This window comes from Pleurodeles waltl, chromosome 12 (assembly GCF_031143425.1).
Source record: "Pleurodeles waltl isolate 20211129_DDA chromosome 12, aPleWal1.hap1.20221129, whole genome shotgun sequence".
Taxonomy (NCBI): Eukaryota; Metazoa; Chordata; class Amphibia; order Caudata; family Salamandridae; genus Pleurodeles; species Pleurodeles waltl.
The window spans coordinates 115293157-115309257 of NC_090451.1; the positions used below are offsets into that span (position 1 = coordinate 115293157).

The 16101-nt window shown below is 45.8% G+C and overlaps 1 protein-coding gene and 3 non-coding genes across 4 annotated transcripts in view; 3 read left to right on the forward strand and 1 right to left on the reverse strand.

Moving 5' to 3' along the window:
• Positions 1–2514: 2514 nt before the first annotated feature.
• On the forward strand, positions 2515–2596 carry TRNAS-GCU (transfer RNA serine (anticodon GCU)). The gene has a single exon. It is a non-coding gene; the product is annotated as a tRNA-Ser (tRNA).
• A 1400-nt stretch (positions 2597–3996) lies between these two features.
• LOC138267084 (neurofilament medium polypeptide-like) overlaps positions 3997–16101 on the forward strand; it is a 113447-nt gene continuing 101342 nt past the window's right edge. The window contains exons 1-2 of the mRNA XM_069215932.1: positions 3997–4116; positions 8473–8580. Of these exons, the coding sequence (XP_069072033.1) occupies positions 3997–4116; positions 8473–8580 (228 nt within the window). The remainder of the gene's footprint in view (positions 4117–8472; positions 8581–16101) is intronic.
• Positions 7454–7548, forward strand: TRNAI-UAU (transfer RNA isoleucine (anticodon UAU)). Its single transcript has 2 exons — positions 7454–7491; positions 7513–7548. It is a non-coding gene; the product is annotated as a tRNA-Ile (tRNA).
• Positions 7975–8056, reverse strand: TRNAL-AAG (transfer RNA leucine (anticodon AAG)). The gene has a single exon. It is a non-coding gene; the product is annotated as a tRNA-Leu (tRNA).

The following is a 16101-nucleotide window of genomic DNA, read 5'->3' on the forward strand; positions in this document are numbered from 1 at the left end:
TTCTCTCAAGGATGCTCTTTTTCCCATTGTTTGCAGTCCTCTCCCTTGTCGGGATGTCTGAGGGGTGAATGCAATGAGTTTTCCCTGGCCACAGGGTCTGCTGTACGCTTTTCCCCTGTTCTCCTAAATCAGCAGAGTTTTGGCCAAGATTCAAAAGGGGATAGTCAAGATCCTGATAGTGGTCCCTTCCTGGAAACTGCAGCCATGATTCCCTAACCTAATTCATTTGGCTGCGGAGCCCCCTGGATTTTCCCTCTGTCTTTGTCTCCACTCCAATTCCTGACCGTCTCAGAGAGCTCGCTTCGTTCATTGACTCTGGGGGTCAGGAAATTGGAAGGAAGAAGTTGGAGTTGTTATGTTATTCTTCAGAGATGGCCGCCACTATCCAGAATTCGAGGAAATCTGGTGCTCTAAAGGTTTATAAGCAGCATTGGAGTAACTTCTCCAAATGGTGTTTGTCCATGGGTTTCCTTCAAGTATCATACGAGGGTGATAGCATTTTGGAGTTTCAGCAGGGTTGTTTCCAATTGGGATTATCAGTGTCAACTTTAGGAAGTCAATTGGGTGCTATTAAAGACAATAAGGAGCCCTTCACTCTTGCATTATTATGTTCTGGCCTCCAGAATGTTATGTAGCTTTCAATTGAAAAGACCAGTGGTTCATTCCGCCTCTGGAGCTCCCTCTAGTTTTGTACATTCTGCAAGGGGCTCCTTTTGAACCTCTATCTCTACTCTCTCTAAAGTTTCTCGCTGTGAAGTTATTTTTCCTTGTGACAATTTCCTCTGGTCATAGACTGAGGAAGACTGGGGTTCTCCCCTAACAAGAACAATTCCTCCAGCATTTCCCAGATATGGTGGTCATCCGTAAAGATCCTACTTTACTGCCTGAAATATTTCTACTTTGAATGTTTCTCAAGACCTGATTCTTTATTACTTTTAACATTCTCTGTTTTTGGAGCAGGACGTTCTTTGGCACACCTCGGACCTTGTCAGAACTCAGTCAGTCTTTTTAGAAAGGACATTGGCTTTTCGGAAAGTAGACTTTCTATTTATGTATTTTTGTATTGGTAATAAAGATCGGTGCCCAACGGTTTCCACGTTGAGTAGGTGGGTCAAGATGGCAATTTCTTTGGCTTCTCTCTTCCTGCTGTCATTCAGGGACATCCCAACAGAGGAGATTTTTCCTCTTGGCCTTCTTTTAAAGGAGCTTCTTTGAAAGACATTTGTGCTGCTGCAACATGGTCTTCTCCACATACCTTTAGTTTCACTGTAAGTTAAGAATGGGGGAATTATTTTTTACTTTCCTTTAGATTCTGTGTTCTTTTAGCAGTGGAATGATGTATATGAACAATATGTTTTTTTTATTTCATTTGGTCAGTAAAAATACTTGGTGTTGCATAATTTTCTGCTCTCGTCATCAATTTCCTTCGTTTCTTCTGGCTCTGGTATACTCTCAACCAGTAAGAGCTATGGCGAGGAAGATGGACGAAGATGGTAATGGCTTGGTTACATGCCTGTAATCTTCGTTGCTCTGAGTAATAGTCTGCCTTGCCACAATCCTGCATTCCCTTCTGTGGTGGGTGCGTGGAAATGAAGTTTACTTGGAACTAACCAAGTCATGTCCTACTCCTCTTGTTAAGGCTCCCATGCCTGTTGGTTCTGCAGGACATTGCCCTATCGTCATGACCCCTGGGCATTTACAGAGCCTCAGCAAATGAACTCTGGAGGCCTTGCTGGGGCGGCAGTTTCACACCCGTAACCTTTCACGTTCCGCAGAGGTCTCTATGCTATCACCCTTTAAGCTATGTTAAAATGCAGTCTATTTCTATCCAGTTCAGAAAGCCAGTCCTATCACATTTTCCTTGTTGCTAAATTACTTGTTGGAATAGGTTAAATACAAATAGGGCACAAGGTGGCGGTTTTGTTCTCTGTCCCTCATAACCAACCTCTCTGTTGCCTGCAACCCCAATTTGTGAATTCTTCAAACACTTGTTTTTTAAAGATAGCTTCTCATTGACAAAGTAAGTGACATCACTGCACTGACAAGGCGACCCACCTCATCTGTTCGAGGTGACACCCTTGGATCCAAGTGCACTTCCCCTCCCCCCAACCAAGAAGGCGTGTACTCGCTCACGCCCTCCGAACTTGTTAGCATGTAAGATGCCATCAATCATGGAGGCCGCACGTTTTATTGGTGCGGTCTTTTGGGCAGGAGCATGCAGTCGTTCAAAGGCCGGACATGCAGGCCGTGGGATAAGCGGCCGATGTTCTACGGCTGTCAATCAAAGCTTGACATCAACATCCCAATCCTAGAGCGGGGTTTGGTGACGCCACGAGCTATCTAAACGGAGCCACGCGATACCTGAGACTGCGTGAAGTGGCATTAGCTGTGCCATCTTCCTGTTGCAACAGGTGCGAGGAGAGGTTTATTAGACCCTGATGTACTGTTTCCCAAGGCGCAATTTCATTTCATTGGTCACTGCCAGAATCTGCATACAAAAGCTTGAATTAAGAGGACGAGGTGGCCGAGTGGTTAAGGCGATGGACTGCTAATCCATTGTGCTCTGCACGCGTGGGTTCGAATCCCACCTTCGTCGTCGTTTCTTTTAATTTCAAGTATTTATGTTTTGAATCTCACAGTGGAAAGACACTTTCATTTTTTACCAAGCAGAATTCAGAAAATGTACCAGTCCCATGCGAGAAGCACAACGACTTTTTCTGCTGCCTCTTCTGGACAGGTCGCTTCCCAGCCTTCCACAACACTCATTTTACATCGATTGGGTCAGTCCTTTAAAAACAGTAAAATGAAGGATACAGTTAATTCTCCAGATTTTTTTAAATAAAACGTAAAAAAAAGCAAGTAAAGGGTAAGCAGTAAGAATAGCTTCCATTTTGAGTTGCAACTAAAATCTTTTTTTTAAAACCTGCTGCAGTGAAAAAAATTATAATCGTTTGCTGTCTGTAAACAATTCACGTATAAGTTACATAATTTACTCTTTTATGATGCAGTGTACCTTTGAGATGGAAAACAGTCCATCGTGCTTTGTAATGCTCCACAGGAGGCTGAATGATACATTAAAAAGCCAACACCGACTAAAGCTTGCTATATGTATATTTTAATGAATTGGTAACATTGGACACTCTCTACTTTTGCATTGTCATGCCAGACCTAATTAACTCTTTCTTCCCTACTATGTCAAAGACTGTCTTCAGGTATGGGCTTTAAGTAAAGAAATTACAGCTCTGCAATATTCCACGAAGTAAAAGGTGGGACATTTTTAGCAATAGAAAGGAAGGAAGATGATAAAACAGAAGGGCAGATTAACTCTCTCTCTCTCTAAGAGAGAGAGAGAGAGAGAGAGAGATTTACACATTTCTGCCATAAACAGTTCTTGAATAAAAACATCCACATAGCTTAGATGGATGTTTACACAAGGTTTCACGGAAGAGCATAAAAACGTGAAAAAATGAGGAAGAGACCTAGGTGCATACAAAATCCAGTTTGTGCACGGCAATGCCTTTGGTAGATTTGGTCGTTCAGAAGGGCCACTCACTGTGGATTGTGACTAAAGATATCAGACATGAAGCAAGCATTTGGCAAATGATATTGGCAATGTCCATATAATAGTTAATGGTGGCACTATCACAATATTTAGGAGGTTTTTATTCAACGTTTGACAATAGCTGTTCTGAACCAGGGCAAGGAAGGTGTAATTGACACCTTATAGTCAGCAGTATGGGTGCTTGGCAAGCTGAAAAGTGAAAGCAGCTCACATGCTGAGGAATAGGTAGAGGGGCAATACACAATCTCGAAAATGGACAAAGTCCACGAGCCCAGGAATTGTTATTGACTCATAGGTTGGAACAGGAGACAGCGCAAAAGTTCAGGAAAGTGGCTTCTCTTGACTTAAAAAACAGAACAGTTTCCAAGGAAGCCCTGGGCCTCAAAAGTACTGTTACATTCAATTAACAAGAGCATAAGTTCACAGAAAGGAGCATGGAGCTTGCTCTCATTTATCCAACTGGACATTTGGCATTTTTAACCTACAAGATCGCCCAATTACAGACTCATAATGCTTCTGCAGTGGCCGTATCTCCGAACCGAGATGACAAAAAGGTTGCCTGACATATATTGGGCCTAATATCATTTACAACAATATTGCCCCATTGAGTGTATATTTTCTCTTTTTAAATCCAGTGGGGTGATATGTTCTGAAGAAGTGTAATTTTGACGTTACCCCTATAAGCTACAAATGTAACTAGAGTTGTAATCAACATCATATATTCTGTGTGAATTAACATTATTAATGTATAGTGAAGCATCAAATGTATTATTGGAGATGCGTTCACTGTAGATATTAGAATTTCATATATACATCTTACATGTGTGTTTTAATGTTTGACTTTACCATGATGGTCTGTAGTTCTCATTCACACATCTCCTGATGAATTGTATCTATTGAAACACATTGTACATGTAATCATGACTCTTATTCATGTTTTGCATTTATTTTGATATAATGATTATTACATTTATAATTGAGTATTAAAAGTGCAATTAACCATTATTCACTAAGTTAGCCTAAGTATGCCTTCCATTTTAACATGAAGTGTAATTTTGCTGTGTTCTGCATGTTTCTTTCTTTGCAGGTGTGCATTCATTATTCATTAGCTAGAGAACAAGTATTGTGTATCAGTGAAAGCCATGCCTGAGAAGGAAATCTTGGCAAAGAGTGGATGATTTAATGGACATGAAGAAACCTCCAATTCATATTATATCTGGTGTGAAGAGACTCAAGGGTAACTTGGTCGTTAGAGTTCCCTGGGATGGGAGACTTGCTCCATGTTGCAAGTTGCTCTGTGAAAACAAGAAATAATTGGAGCTTCTGAATGATATGACTAGAAATATGGTTGTGCCTGGAACTTTCCATCTTAAGTTAGCTTTCACCTTGTTTTAAATATGGCAGAATCCTTTAGACTTGGAGAGGAGCCCTTTTGCATTTTTGCCCTTACAGTGCACTGTTATATGCTAACACTGGTTTCTTTATTTCTAAAGACTTCTACTGAAATCTTTGCAATACTGACACCTGCCTTGCTCTGCCTCCAGACTCTTGAGACCTTATTCTTTTTAGCCTAAATTTAGCAAGATGTCCTTAATTTTGTTTCTTTTGAGTAGGAGCAGTCTGCATTCTCTCAGAGAGTATCAACTCATATTTCGTAGTTTCTGTATTGCTGTGACTGTAATCCTTACAGTGGATTGATAACTAATTTGTAAAATCAGTTATTGATTCCTGGTCCTTTTTGTGTGGCCAAATTAGCTTCGCAAAATTGTAAATTTGAAACTAAGTTGTTTGCCTCCCAGTGTACTGCGAGATCCAGAAGAAGACTGATCACCACTTCCATCCTTGCTGCTACAAAAAAATATTGGCACATTTGGTGCAGATTGTCTTTTATTAACTCCAGTGGGTTGATATGTTGTTAGGAGGTCCGTAGAACACAATATTTTTCACTGGCAATATTTACGCTTGCGTATTCTACCGCCACTTCCTCTTGGGTGATAATTCCTCCAGTGTGCAGTTCTACACTAGCTCTTCCACTTCAAGATCGGGGTGTTCCATTTAAAGACAAGAAAAGTGGTCACCAAGATCCTGGCCTAAGCAAAGACCACACTGAATAGACAGTCTTGCATTTTTCTTATACTTACTAAATAATGGTTGAGATACCATACAAGAAAAAAGTGATCATAGGCATGAATTTAGTTTTCAAGAGTTTGACTGACTATGGATTTCACATCCACTACAACACACATTTTCTGGGATTCAGTGTAGTGGATCACTTTTAATGGGAACCAGGATTAGCATGAACCAGGCTTATCATGTGCCTGGGTCGAATTTCTTCCATGAAAAAACACATGTGAGTTTGCAGAAACACTTTCTGAGGCAGACAGGTGCACAAGTGCAGTTTACCCTGCATCACAACATCCTGTTTGATGCGTTGTCAGTGTTTCTTTCCGGGACTTGTGAAGGTTTCCGACAATGTAACCTCTGCTAACCTGCTAAGGACTCCAGAGCGACTCATGAAAAACTTGAGGTGAATCCGAATAGAGTGACCTCTGACCCCATGCTCTCTCACATCAACACTTACCCACCCTTGAGAGATTCCTTAGAAACAACAGTGAGCTGGCAGGGGGTAAAAGAAGGGGAGGGCTCCCTAGCCAGGCACATGTTTGGCATTTTGAAGATATGAAGACATCTTTTAGATAAGGGTGTGCCACGCTCACCTGCACGTGTTAGGCCCAACCAGAGGTACATAAATGAAAAAGCGCAAATAATAAAAGCAACTGCCGCAAACACACACAGCGTTATTTGTGAGTGGTTTTGTGGGTATAAAAATATTGTAATTGTTTTCCTATAGCACTTACTACCTCCGACGAGGCGTACAAGCGCTTTTCAGCGTGCAGCACGAATTAGTGTTTTGTATTGTATAGGAACATATTAGTATGCATCCCACCGCACAAAAAGCTTTACAAAGCATCGAAGATCCCATATATGCCCCATTAACATCTTATGTTTCTGCTACGTGAACACTGCAGCAGCACTATTTCTCAAAATTTGTATCTGAGAGTTAAGTTGTGTTTTAACGTTCACAAGCTTCTTCTTTGTTTTATTTGTGCCACGAAGTGAGACTCCTCTGGGCTCTGTTTATCCAGTACTGATCTCAGAGCGTCGCAATGTTATTATTACTTGGGAACAGGCGTAAACAATGACGAGTCTTAATTTCAACAATAGTTTTGTAAAGCATATTCGGCATTAAAATATGCAGAGGAACAATAGCAAAAGTAATCTGTAAAGCAAAAGAAGTACCAAAAGAAAATCTAATTCCTTCCTTCTACCCTCCGCCTCCCTGCTGCAACCAGATATCAAGATGAAGCAAAATCTTGAAGCGCTTGCAGTTATATTTAAGTCTTGGCTCTCAGGGAGCTCATCTTCAGCTTAAAGCGAAGACAGACGAAGGCAGGGCCTAAGGCTGTCAATAGCTCGCTCCTTTCAGAACTGCACGTGAAAGGCTACAGCTGTCCTATTGCAGAGCCTCATGATGAAAGTTCACATCTGTGAGCCATCCCCAGTGCTTAACTTGGGAATGTTTGGCGACAGAGTATTTGTTTGACTTCATAGTCACTAGCAACCAAAAAAACACAGACCTGCTGATATACCCATTTGCGTGCATTGGGCTTTAGCCTACACTTACGTTCGTTTTAACTCTTCCTGCAGACTCATTAGACGTTCCAGATTCACATAAAGTGTGCGTTGTTGCCACAATTGTCAATTTCTCTACCTACAAGGGAAGGTGATTCATCAAAAAGTCGGGTCACTCTATCTCAGAGTTACAGAACCCCTTCCTCGTGGCTGTACACTGTACGAGATTTAGAGGGTAGGTAGCGAATTAACACGTCAGCTCCAGTGGCGCAATCGGTTAGCGCGCGGTACTTATACAGCAGTACTTGCAATGAGCAATGCCGAGGTTGTGAGTTCGAGCCTCACCTGGAGCAAACTGATTCTTTTTATCACCAAAAGTCGTTCTTTTGATCTTTATTGGAAACCGGAAATCACAGGAAGTTGGTTTTGTGACAATCGAACTCGTGTATTCTTTTATGCAAATTATTTTTTTCTAATATTTTTCTATGCAAACAGGACAGAACTTGGCAAACGGTTCCTTTTGAAAATGCCCCTCGTTCAAATATCTTCACGCAAAATGGACAAAGGTTTACTAAGCCGACCTAATTGTTTTACAGCGCGTCCCATGGCCACGAGTCTCAATATCGGCTAATTGAGCAAGGAAATCCATTATTGTTTGTAATCAATGGTCTTCTTCAGGAATTGAAAGCACAGTAGGGCAATATTTCCAGAAACGGAATAGTCTAGAAAACGTAGATAATGGGAAACATTTCACGGAAGATGTGAAATAAGTAAAACCTTGGCAGAGGTGGGATTCGAACCCACGCCTCCGAGGAGACTGGAGCCTTAATCCAGCGCCTTAGACCGCTCGGCCACGCGACCACATAAATTGGGTTATGTGAAGCACTCTGATAGAGATATGCAAGTGCCAATGATATGTCTGAGATTTTGTTACAGTCATAGGGGCGTCTCCTTCTCTATGGGGAAGGAGCATCACCCCACTGGTTGAGCTACCAGCAGAAAAATAGAATGATAGTTTACTATCGTTTGACTTTTCTGCTTCTGGCATAGCCAGCAGTACAGGGAAGGGTGGGGCTGGGCCACAGAAGGTGGGAGGGGTGTGGAGGGAAGAGTGCATGTCTGTTTGGCCGGAAAAACACACCCGCCCGGCTGTGTTGAATAGTAGGGCTGGAGAAACTGCACAAAAACTGCACAGACCCCAGGGCTGTGTGTGAGCGGAAGTCCGAGACGCTCAGACTAATCCTGGTGCTGCTTTCAAGCTAGCTTTTGCATGAAAGCAGCGCCAGGATTGCTGGGGAGCCTGTGCTGATGTCCCAGCAGTGAATGCTGGGACACCAGAAGAAGAGAAGCGTGAGGGAGCAGGAGGCAGCTGGGACGGCGGCAAGGTAAGTGCTTTAATTATTATTTTGACCTCGTTCCCCCCACCCTTCCCCTTGAGTTATGCGGCTACTGCATTGGACTACTAAATACAAAAGATAAACTGATTGCATACCTGCCCTTTATAATGTAAGCCGCCATTCCAGCTTCTGTGTAAGAGCCCAAGTACGAGAGCTGAGTCCGTGAAAAAAACCCATCAGCAGCAGCCACAACATTACATAAAACCGAGAGTAACTAGGGCAAAGGTAAATGAGAGGAGGGTCCACTTATTTTATTGGTGTGTGATACTGCAGCGCTTACCTCCCTCTGGACAAGGATAAATGGACAGTGTTCATAGTGCACCTTTAGCCCAGTCGTTGTTCCTCCTTTAATCTCTGTCGCCTCCCTCAAATTTCAAGGGCACAATTGGGCGGGTGTCAAGTGCATAATTCCAGCAGCTATAACCGCGCTGGCGATGATTGGGAATCCAAGGGAGTGGCTGGCATGTTACACCATCTCTGCCAAGTACCATGCACCAGGCGTAAGTCTAGCGCATTTCCGGATGGTGATCCGCATGACTGTACTGAAATGTAAAATGACCCACCATAGCACCTCCTCAGCTGTTAAGTGGAGCGAAATAGTGCAGCACTGTAGGAGGCTGGACTGGCTTGTAGTGAGTACCAAGGGGTACTTGCACCTTGCACCAGGCCCAGTTATCCCTTATTAGTGTATAGGGTGTCTAGCAGCTTAGGCTGATAGATAATGGTAGCTTAGCAGAGCAGCTTAGGCTGAACTAGGAGACGTGTGAAGCTACTACAGTACCACTTAGTGTCATATGCACAATATCATAAGAAAACACAATACACAGTTATACTAAAAATAAAGGTACTTTATTTTTATGACAATATGCCAAAGTATCTTAGAGTGTACCCTCAGTGAGAGGATAGGAAATATACACAAGATATATATACACAATAGCAAAAATATGCAGTATAGTCTTAGAAAACAGTGCAAACAATGTATAGTTACAATAGGATGCAATGGGGAAACATAGGGATAGGGGCAACACAAACCATATACTCCAAAAGTGGAATGCGAACCACGAATGGACCCCAAACCTATGTGACCTGGTAGAGGGTCGCTGGGACTATTAGAAAATAGTGAGAGTTAGAAAAATAACCCTCCCCAAGACCCTGAAAAGTGAGTGCAAAGTGCACTAAAGTTCCCCTAAGGACAAAAGAGTCGTGTTAGAGGAATAATGCAGGAAAGACACAAACCAGCAATGCAACAACTGTGGATTTCCAATCTAGGGTACCTGTGGAACAAGGGGACCAAGTCCAAAAGTCACAAGCAAGTCGGAGATGGGCAGATGCCCAGGAAATGCCAGCTGCGGGTGCAAAGAAGCTTCGACTGGACAGAAGAAGCTGAGGTTTCTGCAGGAACAAAAAGGGCTAGAGACTTCCCCTTTGGTGGACGGATCCCTCTCGCCTTGGAGAGTCGTGCAGAAGTGTTTTCCCGCCGGAAGGACGCCAACAAGCCTTGCTACACGCAAATCGTGCGTTTGGCGTTTTTGGACGCTGCTGGGGCCCAGGAGGGACCAGGAGGTCGCAAATTGGACCTGTGGAGAGAGGGGACGTCGAGCAAGACAAAGAGCCCTCACTGAAGCAGGTAGCACCCGGAGAAGTGCCAGAAACAGGCACTACGAGGATGCGTGAAACGGTGCTCGCCGAAGTTGCACAAAGGAGTCCCACGTCGCCGGAGACCAACTTAGAAAGTCGTGCAATGCAGGTTAGAGTGCCGTGGACACAGGCTTGGCTGTGCACGAAGGATTTCCGCCGGAAGTGCACAGGGGCCGGAGTAGCTGCAAAGTCGCGGTTCCCAGCAATGCAGCCCAGCGAGGTGAGGCAAGGACTTACCTCCACCAAACTTGGGCTGAAGAGTCACTGGACTGTGCGGGTCACTTGGACAGAGTCGCTGGATTCGAGGGACCTCGCTCGTCGTGCTGAGAGGAGACCCAAGGGACCGGTAATGCAGCTTTTTGGTGCCTGCGGTTGCAGGGGGAAGATTCCGTCGACCCACGGGAGATTTCTTCGGAGCTTCTGGTGCAGAGAGGAGGCAGGCTACCCCCACAGCATGCTCAAGCAGGAAAACAGTCGAGAAGGCGGCAGGATCAGCGTTACAGAGTTGCAGTAGTCGTCTTTGCTACTATGTTGCAGGTTTGCAGGCTTCCAGCGCGGTCAGCGGTCGTTTCCTTATCAGAAGGTGAAGAGAGAGATGCAGAGGAACTCGGCTGAGCTCATGCATTCGTTATCTAAAGTTTCCCCAGAGACAGAGACCCTAAATAGCCAGAAAAGAGGGTTTGGCTACCTAGGAGAGAGGAAAGGCTACTAACACCTGAAGGAGCCTATCACAAGGAGTCTCTGACGTCACCTGGTGGCACTGGCCACTCAGAGCAGTCCAGTGTGCCAGCAGCACCTCTGTTTCCAAGATGGCAGAGGTCTGGAGCACACTGGAGGAGCTCTGGACACCTCCCAGGGGAGGTGCAGGTCAGGGGAGTGGTCACTCCCCTTTCCTTTGTCCAGTTTCGCGCCAGAGCAGGGGCTAAGGGGTCCCTGAACCGGTGTAGACTGGCTTATGCAGAATTGGGCACATTTGTGCCCAACAAAGCATTTCCAGAGGCTGGGGGAGGCTACTCCTCCCCTGCCTTCACACCATTTTCCAAAGGGAGAGGGTGTCACACCCTCTCTCAGAGGAAGTTCTTTGTTCTGCCATCCTGGGCCAGGCCTGGCTGGACCCCAGGAGGGCAGCTGCCTGTCTGAGGGGTTGGCAGCAGCAGCAGCTGCAGTGAAACCCCAGGAAGGGCAGTTTGGCAGTACCAGGGTCTGTGCTACAGACCACTGGGATCATGGGATTGTGCCAACTATGCCAGGATGGCATAGAGGGGGCAATTCCATGATCATAGACATGTTACATGGCCATATTCGGAGTTACCATTGTGAAGCTACATATAGGTAGTGACCTATATGTAGTGCACGCGTGTAATGGTGTCCCCGCACTCACAAAGTCCAGGGAATTGGCTCTGAACAATGTGGGGGCACCTTGGCTAGTGCCAGGGTGCCCTCACACTAAGTAACTTTGCACCTAACCTTTACCAGGTAAAGGTTAGACATATAGGTGACTTATAAGTTACTTAAGTGCAGTGTAAAATGGCTGTGAAATAACGTGGACGTTATTTCACTCAGGCTGCAGTGGCAGGCCTGTGTAAGAATTGTCAGAGCTCCCTATGGGTGGCAAAAGAAATGCTGCAGCCCATAGGGATCTCCTGGAACCCCAATACCCTGGGTACCTTAGTACCATATACTAGGGAATTATAAGGGTGTTCCAGTAAGCCAATGTAAATTGGTAAAAATGGTCACTAGCCTGTTAGTGACAATTTGGAAAGAAATGAGAGAGCATAACCACTGAGGTTCTGATTAGCAGAGCCTCAGTGAGACAGTTAGTCACTACACAGGTAACACATTCAGGCACACTTATGAGCACTGGGGCCCTGGGTTACCAGGGTCCCAGTGACACATACAACTAAAACAACATATATACAGTGAAAAATGGGGGTAACATGCCAGGCAAGATGGTACTTTCCTACACAACCCCCCCCCAAACGAAGGACAATAAGACTAGCCATGACCTGATGAGTCTTCATTGTCTAAGTGGAAATATCTGGAGAGTCCATCTGCATTGGAGTGGCTACTCCCAGGTCTATGTTCCACTGTATAGCCCATTCCCTGTAGGGATATAGACCACCTCAACAATTTTGGATTTTCACCTTTCATTTGTTTTAGCCAAAGTAGAGGTTTGTGGTCTGTCTGAACAATGAAGTGAGTGCCAAACAGGTATGGCCTCAACTTCTTCAGAGCCCAGACCACAGCAAAGGCCTCCCTCTCAATGGCAGACCAACGCTTTTCTCTAGGGGTCAACCTCCTACTAATAAAAGCAACAGGTTGATCCTGGCCCTCAGAATTAAGTTGTGATAGGACTGCCCCTACTCCTAATTCAGATGCATCAGTTTGGACATAGAATTTTTTAGAGTAACAAGGGCTTTTCAGGACAGGTGCAGAGCACATGGCCTGCTTCAGCTCCTCAAAAGCTTTCTGACAGCTTGCTGTCCATAATACCTTTTTAGGCATTTTCTTGGATGTGAGGTCATTAAGAGGGGCTGCTGGACTGGCTTGTAGTGAGTACCAAGGGGTACTTGCACCTTGCACCAGGCCCAGTTATCCCTTATTAGTGTATAGGGTGTCTAGCAGCTTAGGCTGATAGATAATGGTAGCTTAGCAGAGCAGCTTAGGCTGAACTAGGAGACGTGTGAAGCTACTACAGTACCACTTAGTGTCATATGCACAATATCATAAGAAAACACAATACACAGTTATACTAAAAATAAAGGTACTTTATTTTTATGACAATATGCCAAAGTATCTTAGAGTGTACCCTCAGTGAGAGGATAGGAAATATACACAAGATATATATACACAATAGCAAAAATATGCAGTATAGTCTTAGAAAACAGTGCAAACAATGTATAGTTACAATAGGATGCAATGGGGAAACATAGGGATAGGGGCAACACAAACCATATACTCCAAAAGTGGAATGCGAACCATGAATGGACCCCAAACCTATGTGACCTGGTAGAGGGTCGTTGGGACTATTAGAAAATAGTGAGAGTTAGAAAAATAACCCTCCCCAAGACCCTGAAAAGTGAGTGCAAAGTGCACTAAAGTTCCCCTAAGGACAAAAGAGTCGTGTTAGAGGAATAATGCAGGAAAGACACAAACCAGCAATGCAACAACTGTGGATTTCCAATCTAGGGTACCTGTGGAACAAGGGGACCAAGTCCAAAAGTCACAAGCAAGTCGGAGATGGGCAGATGCCCAGGAAATGCCAGCTGCGGGTGCAAAGAAGCTTCGACTGGACAGAAGAAGCTGAGGTTTCTGCAGGAACGAAAAGGGCTAGAGACTTCCCCTTTGGTGGACGGATCCGTCTCGCCTTGGAAAGTCGTGCAGAAGTGTTTTCCCGCCGGAAGGATGCCAACAAGCCTTGCTACACGCAAATCGTGCGTTTGGCGTTTTTGGACGCTGCTGGGGCCCAGGAGGGACCAGGAGGTCGCATATTGGACCTGTAGAGAGAGGGGACGTCGAGCAAGACAAAGAGCCCTCACGGAAGCAGGTAGCACCCGGAGAAGTGCCAGAAACAGGCACTACGAGGATGCGTGAAACGGTGCTCACCGAAGTTGCACAAAGGAGTCCCACGTCGCCGGAGACCAACTTAGAAAGTCGTGCAATGCAGGTTAGAGTGCCGTGGACCCAGGCTTGGCTGTGCATGAAGGATTTCCGCCGGAAGTGCACAGGGGCCGGAGTAGCTGCAAAGTCGCGGTTCCCAGCAATGCAGCCCAGCGAGGTGAGACAAGGACTTACCTCCACCAAACTTGGGCTGAAGAGTCACTGGACTGTGGGGGTCACTTGGACAGAGTCGCTGGATTCGAGGGACCTCGCTCGTCGTGCTGAGAGGAGACCCAAGGGACCGGTAATGCAGCTTTTTGGTGCCTGCGGTTGCAGGGGGAAGATTCCGTCGACCCACGGGAGATTTCTTCGGAGCTTCTGGTGCAGAGAGGAGGCAGGCTACCCCCACAGCATGCACAAGCAGGAAAACAGTCGAGAAGGCGGCAGGATCAGCGTTACAGAGTTGCAGTAGTCGTCTTTGCTACTATGTTGCAGGTTTGCAGGCTTCCAGCGCGGTCAGCGGTCGTTTCCTTATCAGAAGGTGAAGAGGGAGATGCAGAGGAACTCGGCTGAGCTCATGCATTCGTTATCTAAAGTTTCCCCAGAGACAGAGACCCTAAATAGCCAGAAAAGAGGGTTTGGCTACCTAGGAGAGAGGAAAGGCTACTAACACCTGAAGGAGCCTATCACAAGGAGTCTCTGACGTCACCTGGTGGCACTGGCCACTCAGAGCAGTCCAGTGTGCCAGCAGCACCTCTGTTTCCAAGATGGCAGAGGTCTGGAGCACACTGGAGGAGCTCTGGACACCTCCCAGGGGAGGTGCAGGTCAGGGGAGTGGTCACTCCCCTTTCCTTTGTCCAGTTTTGCGCCAGAGCAGGGGCTAAGGGGTCCCTGAACCGGTGTAGACTGGCTTATGCAGAATTGGGCACCTCTGTGCCCAACAAAGCATTTCCAGAGGCTGGGGGAGGCTACTCCTCCCCTGCCTTCACACCATTTTCCAAAGGGAGAGGGTGTCACACCCTCTCTCAGAGGAAGTTCTTTGTTCTGCCATCCTGGGCCAGGCCTGGCTGGACCCCAGGAGGGCAGCTGCCTGTCTGAGGGGTTGGCAGCAGCAGCAGCTGCAGTGAAACCCCAGGAAGGGCAGTTTGGCAGTACCAGGGTCTGTGCTACAGACCACTGGGATCATGGGATTGTGCCAACTATGCCAGGATGGCATAGAGGGGGCAATTCCATGATCATAGACATGTTACATGGCCATATTCGGAGTTACCATTGTGAAGCTACATATAGGTAGTGACCTATATGTAGTGCACGCGTGTAATGGTGTCCCTGCACTCACAAAGTCCAGGGAATTGGCTCTGAACAATGTGGGGGCACCTTGGCTAGTGCCAGGGTGCCCTCACACTAAGTAACTTTGCACCTAACCTTTACCAGGTAAAGGTTAGACATATAGGTGACTTATAAGTTACTTAAGTGCAGTGTAAAATGGCTGTGAAATAACGTGGACGTTATTTCACTCAGGCTGCAGTGGCAGGCCTGTGTAAGAATTGTCAGAGCTCCCTATGGGTGGCAAAAGAAATGCTGCAGCCCATAGGGATCTCCTGGAACCCCAATACCCTGGGTACCTTAGTACCATATACTAGGGAATTATAAGGGTGTTCCAGTAAGCCAATGTAAATTGGTAAAAATGGTCACTAGCCTGTTAGTGACAATTTGGAAAGAAATGAGAGAGCATAACCACTGAGGTTCTGATTAGCAGAGCCTCAGTGAGACAGTTAGTCACTACACAGGTAACACATTCAGGCACACTTATGAGCACTGGGGCCCTGGGTTACCAGGGTCCCAGTGACACATACAACTAAAACAACATATATACAGTGAAAAATGGGGGTAACATGCCAGGCAAGATGGTACTTTCCTACAAGCACCATCATGAGCTGCAGTGGCAGAGTGTGGTGCACACTGCTCTTGGCATGCTAAAGGGGGGCAGCTCAAGATCAGCTACAATGTATCAAAGTTGTATTATAACTGACTAAACTCACCCCCAGGCCTGACACACATGCATGTTATGGCCTAAATACTAAGACTGTAGTGAGTAATCACTAGATAGGCACAGTTTACTAGGCTAAGGTGGTGGATGAGTCACGGGTCCATAACTCACCGGCTGCCCCCTGTGGTGCAAGCAGGAGGCATTTCATAAAGTTTTGGCTGGGCTTTTGGACAAGTTAGAAATGCGCACCACAGCTCCTCCAATGACCTCGCTGCTCGCAC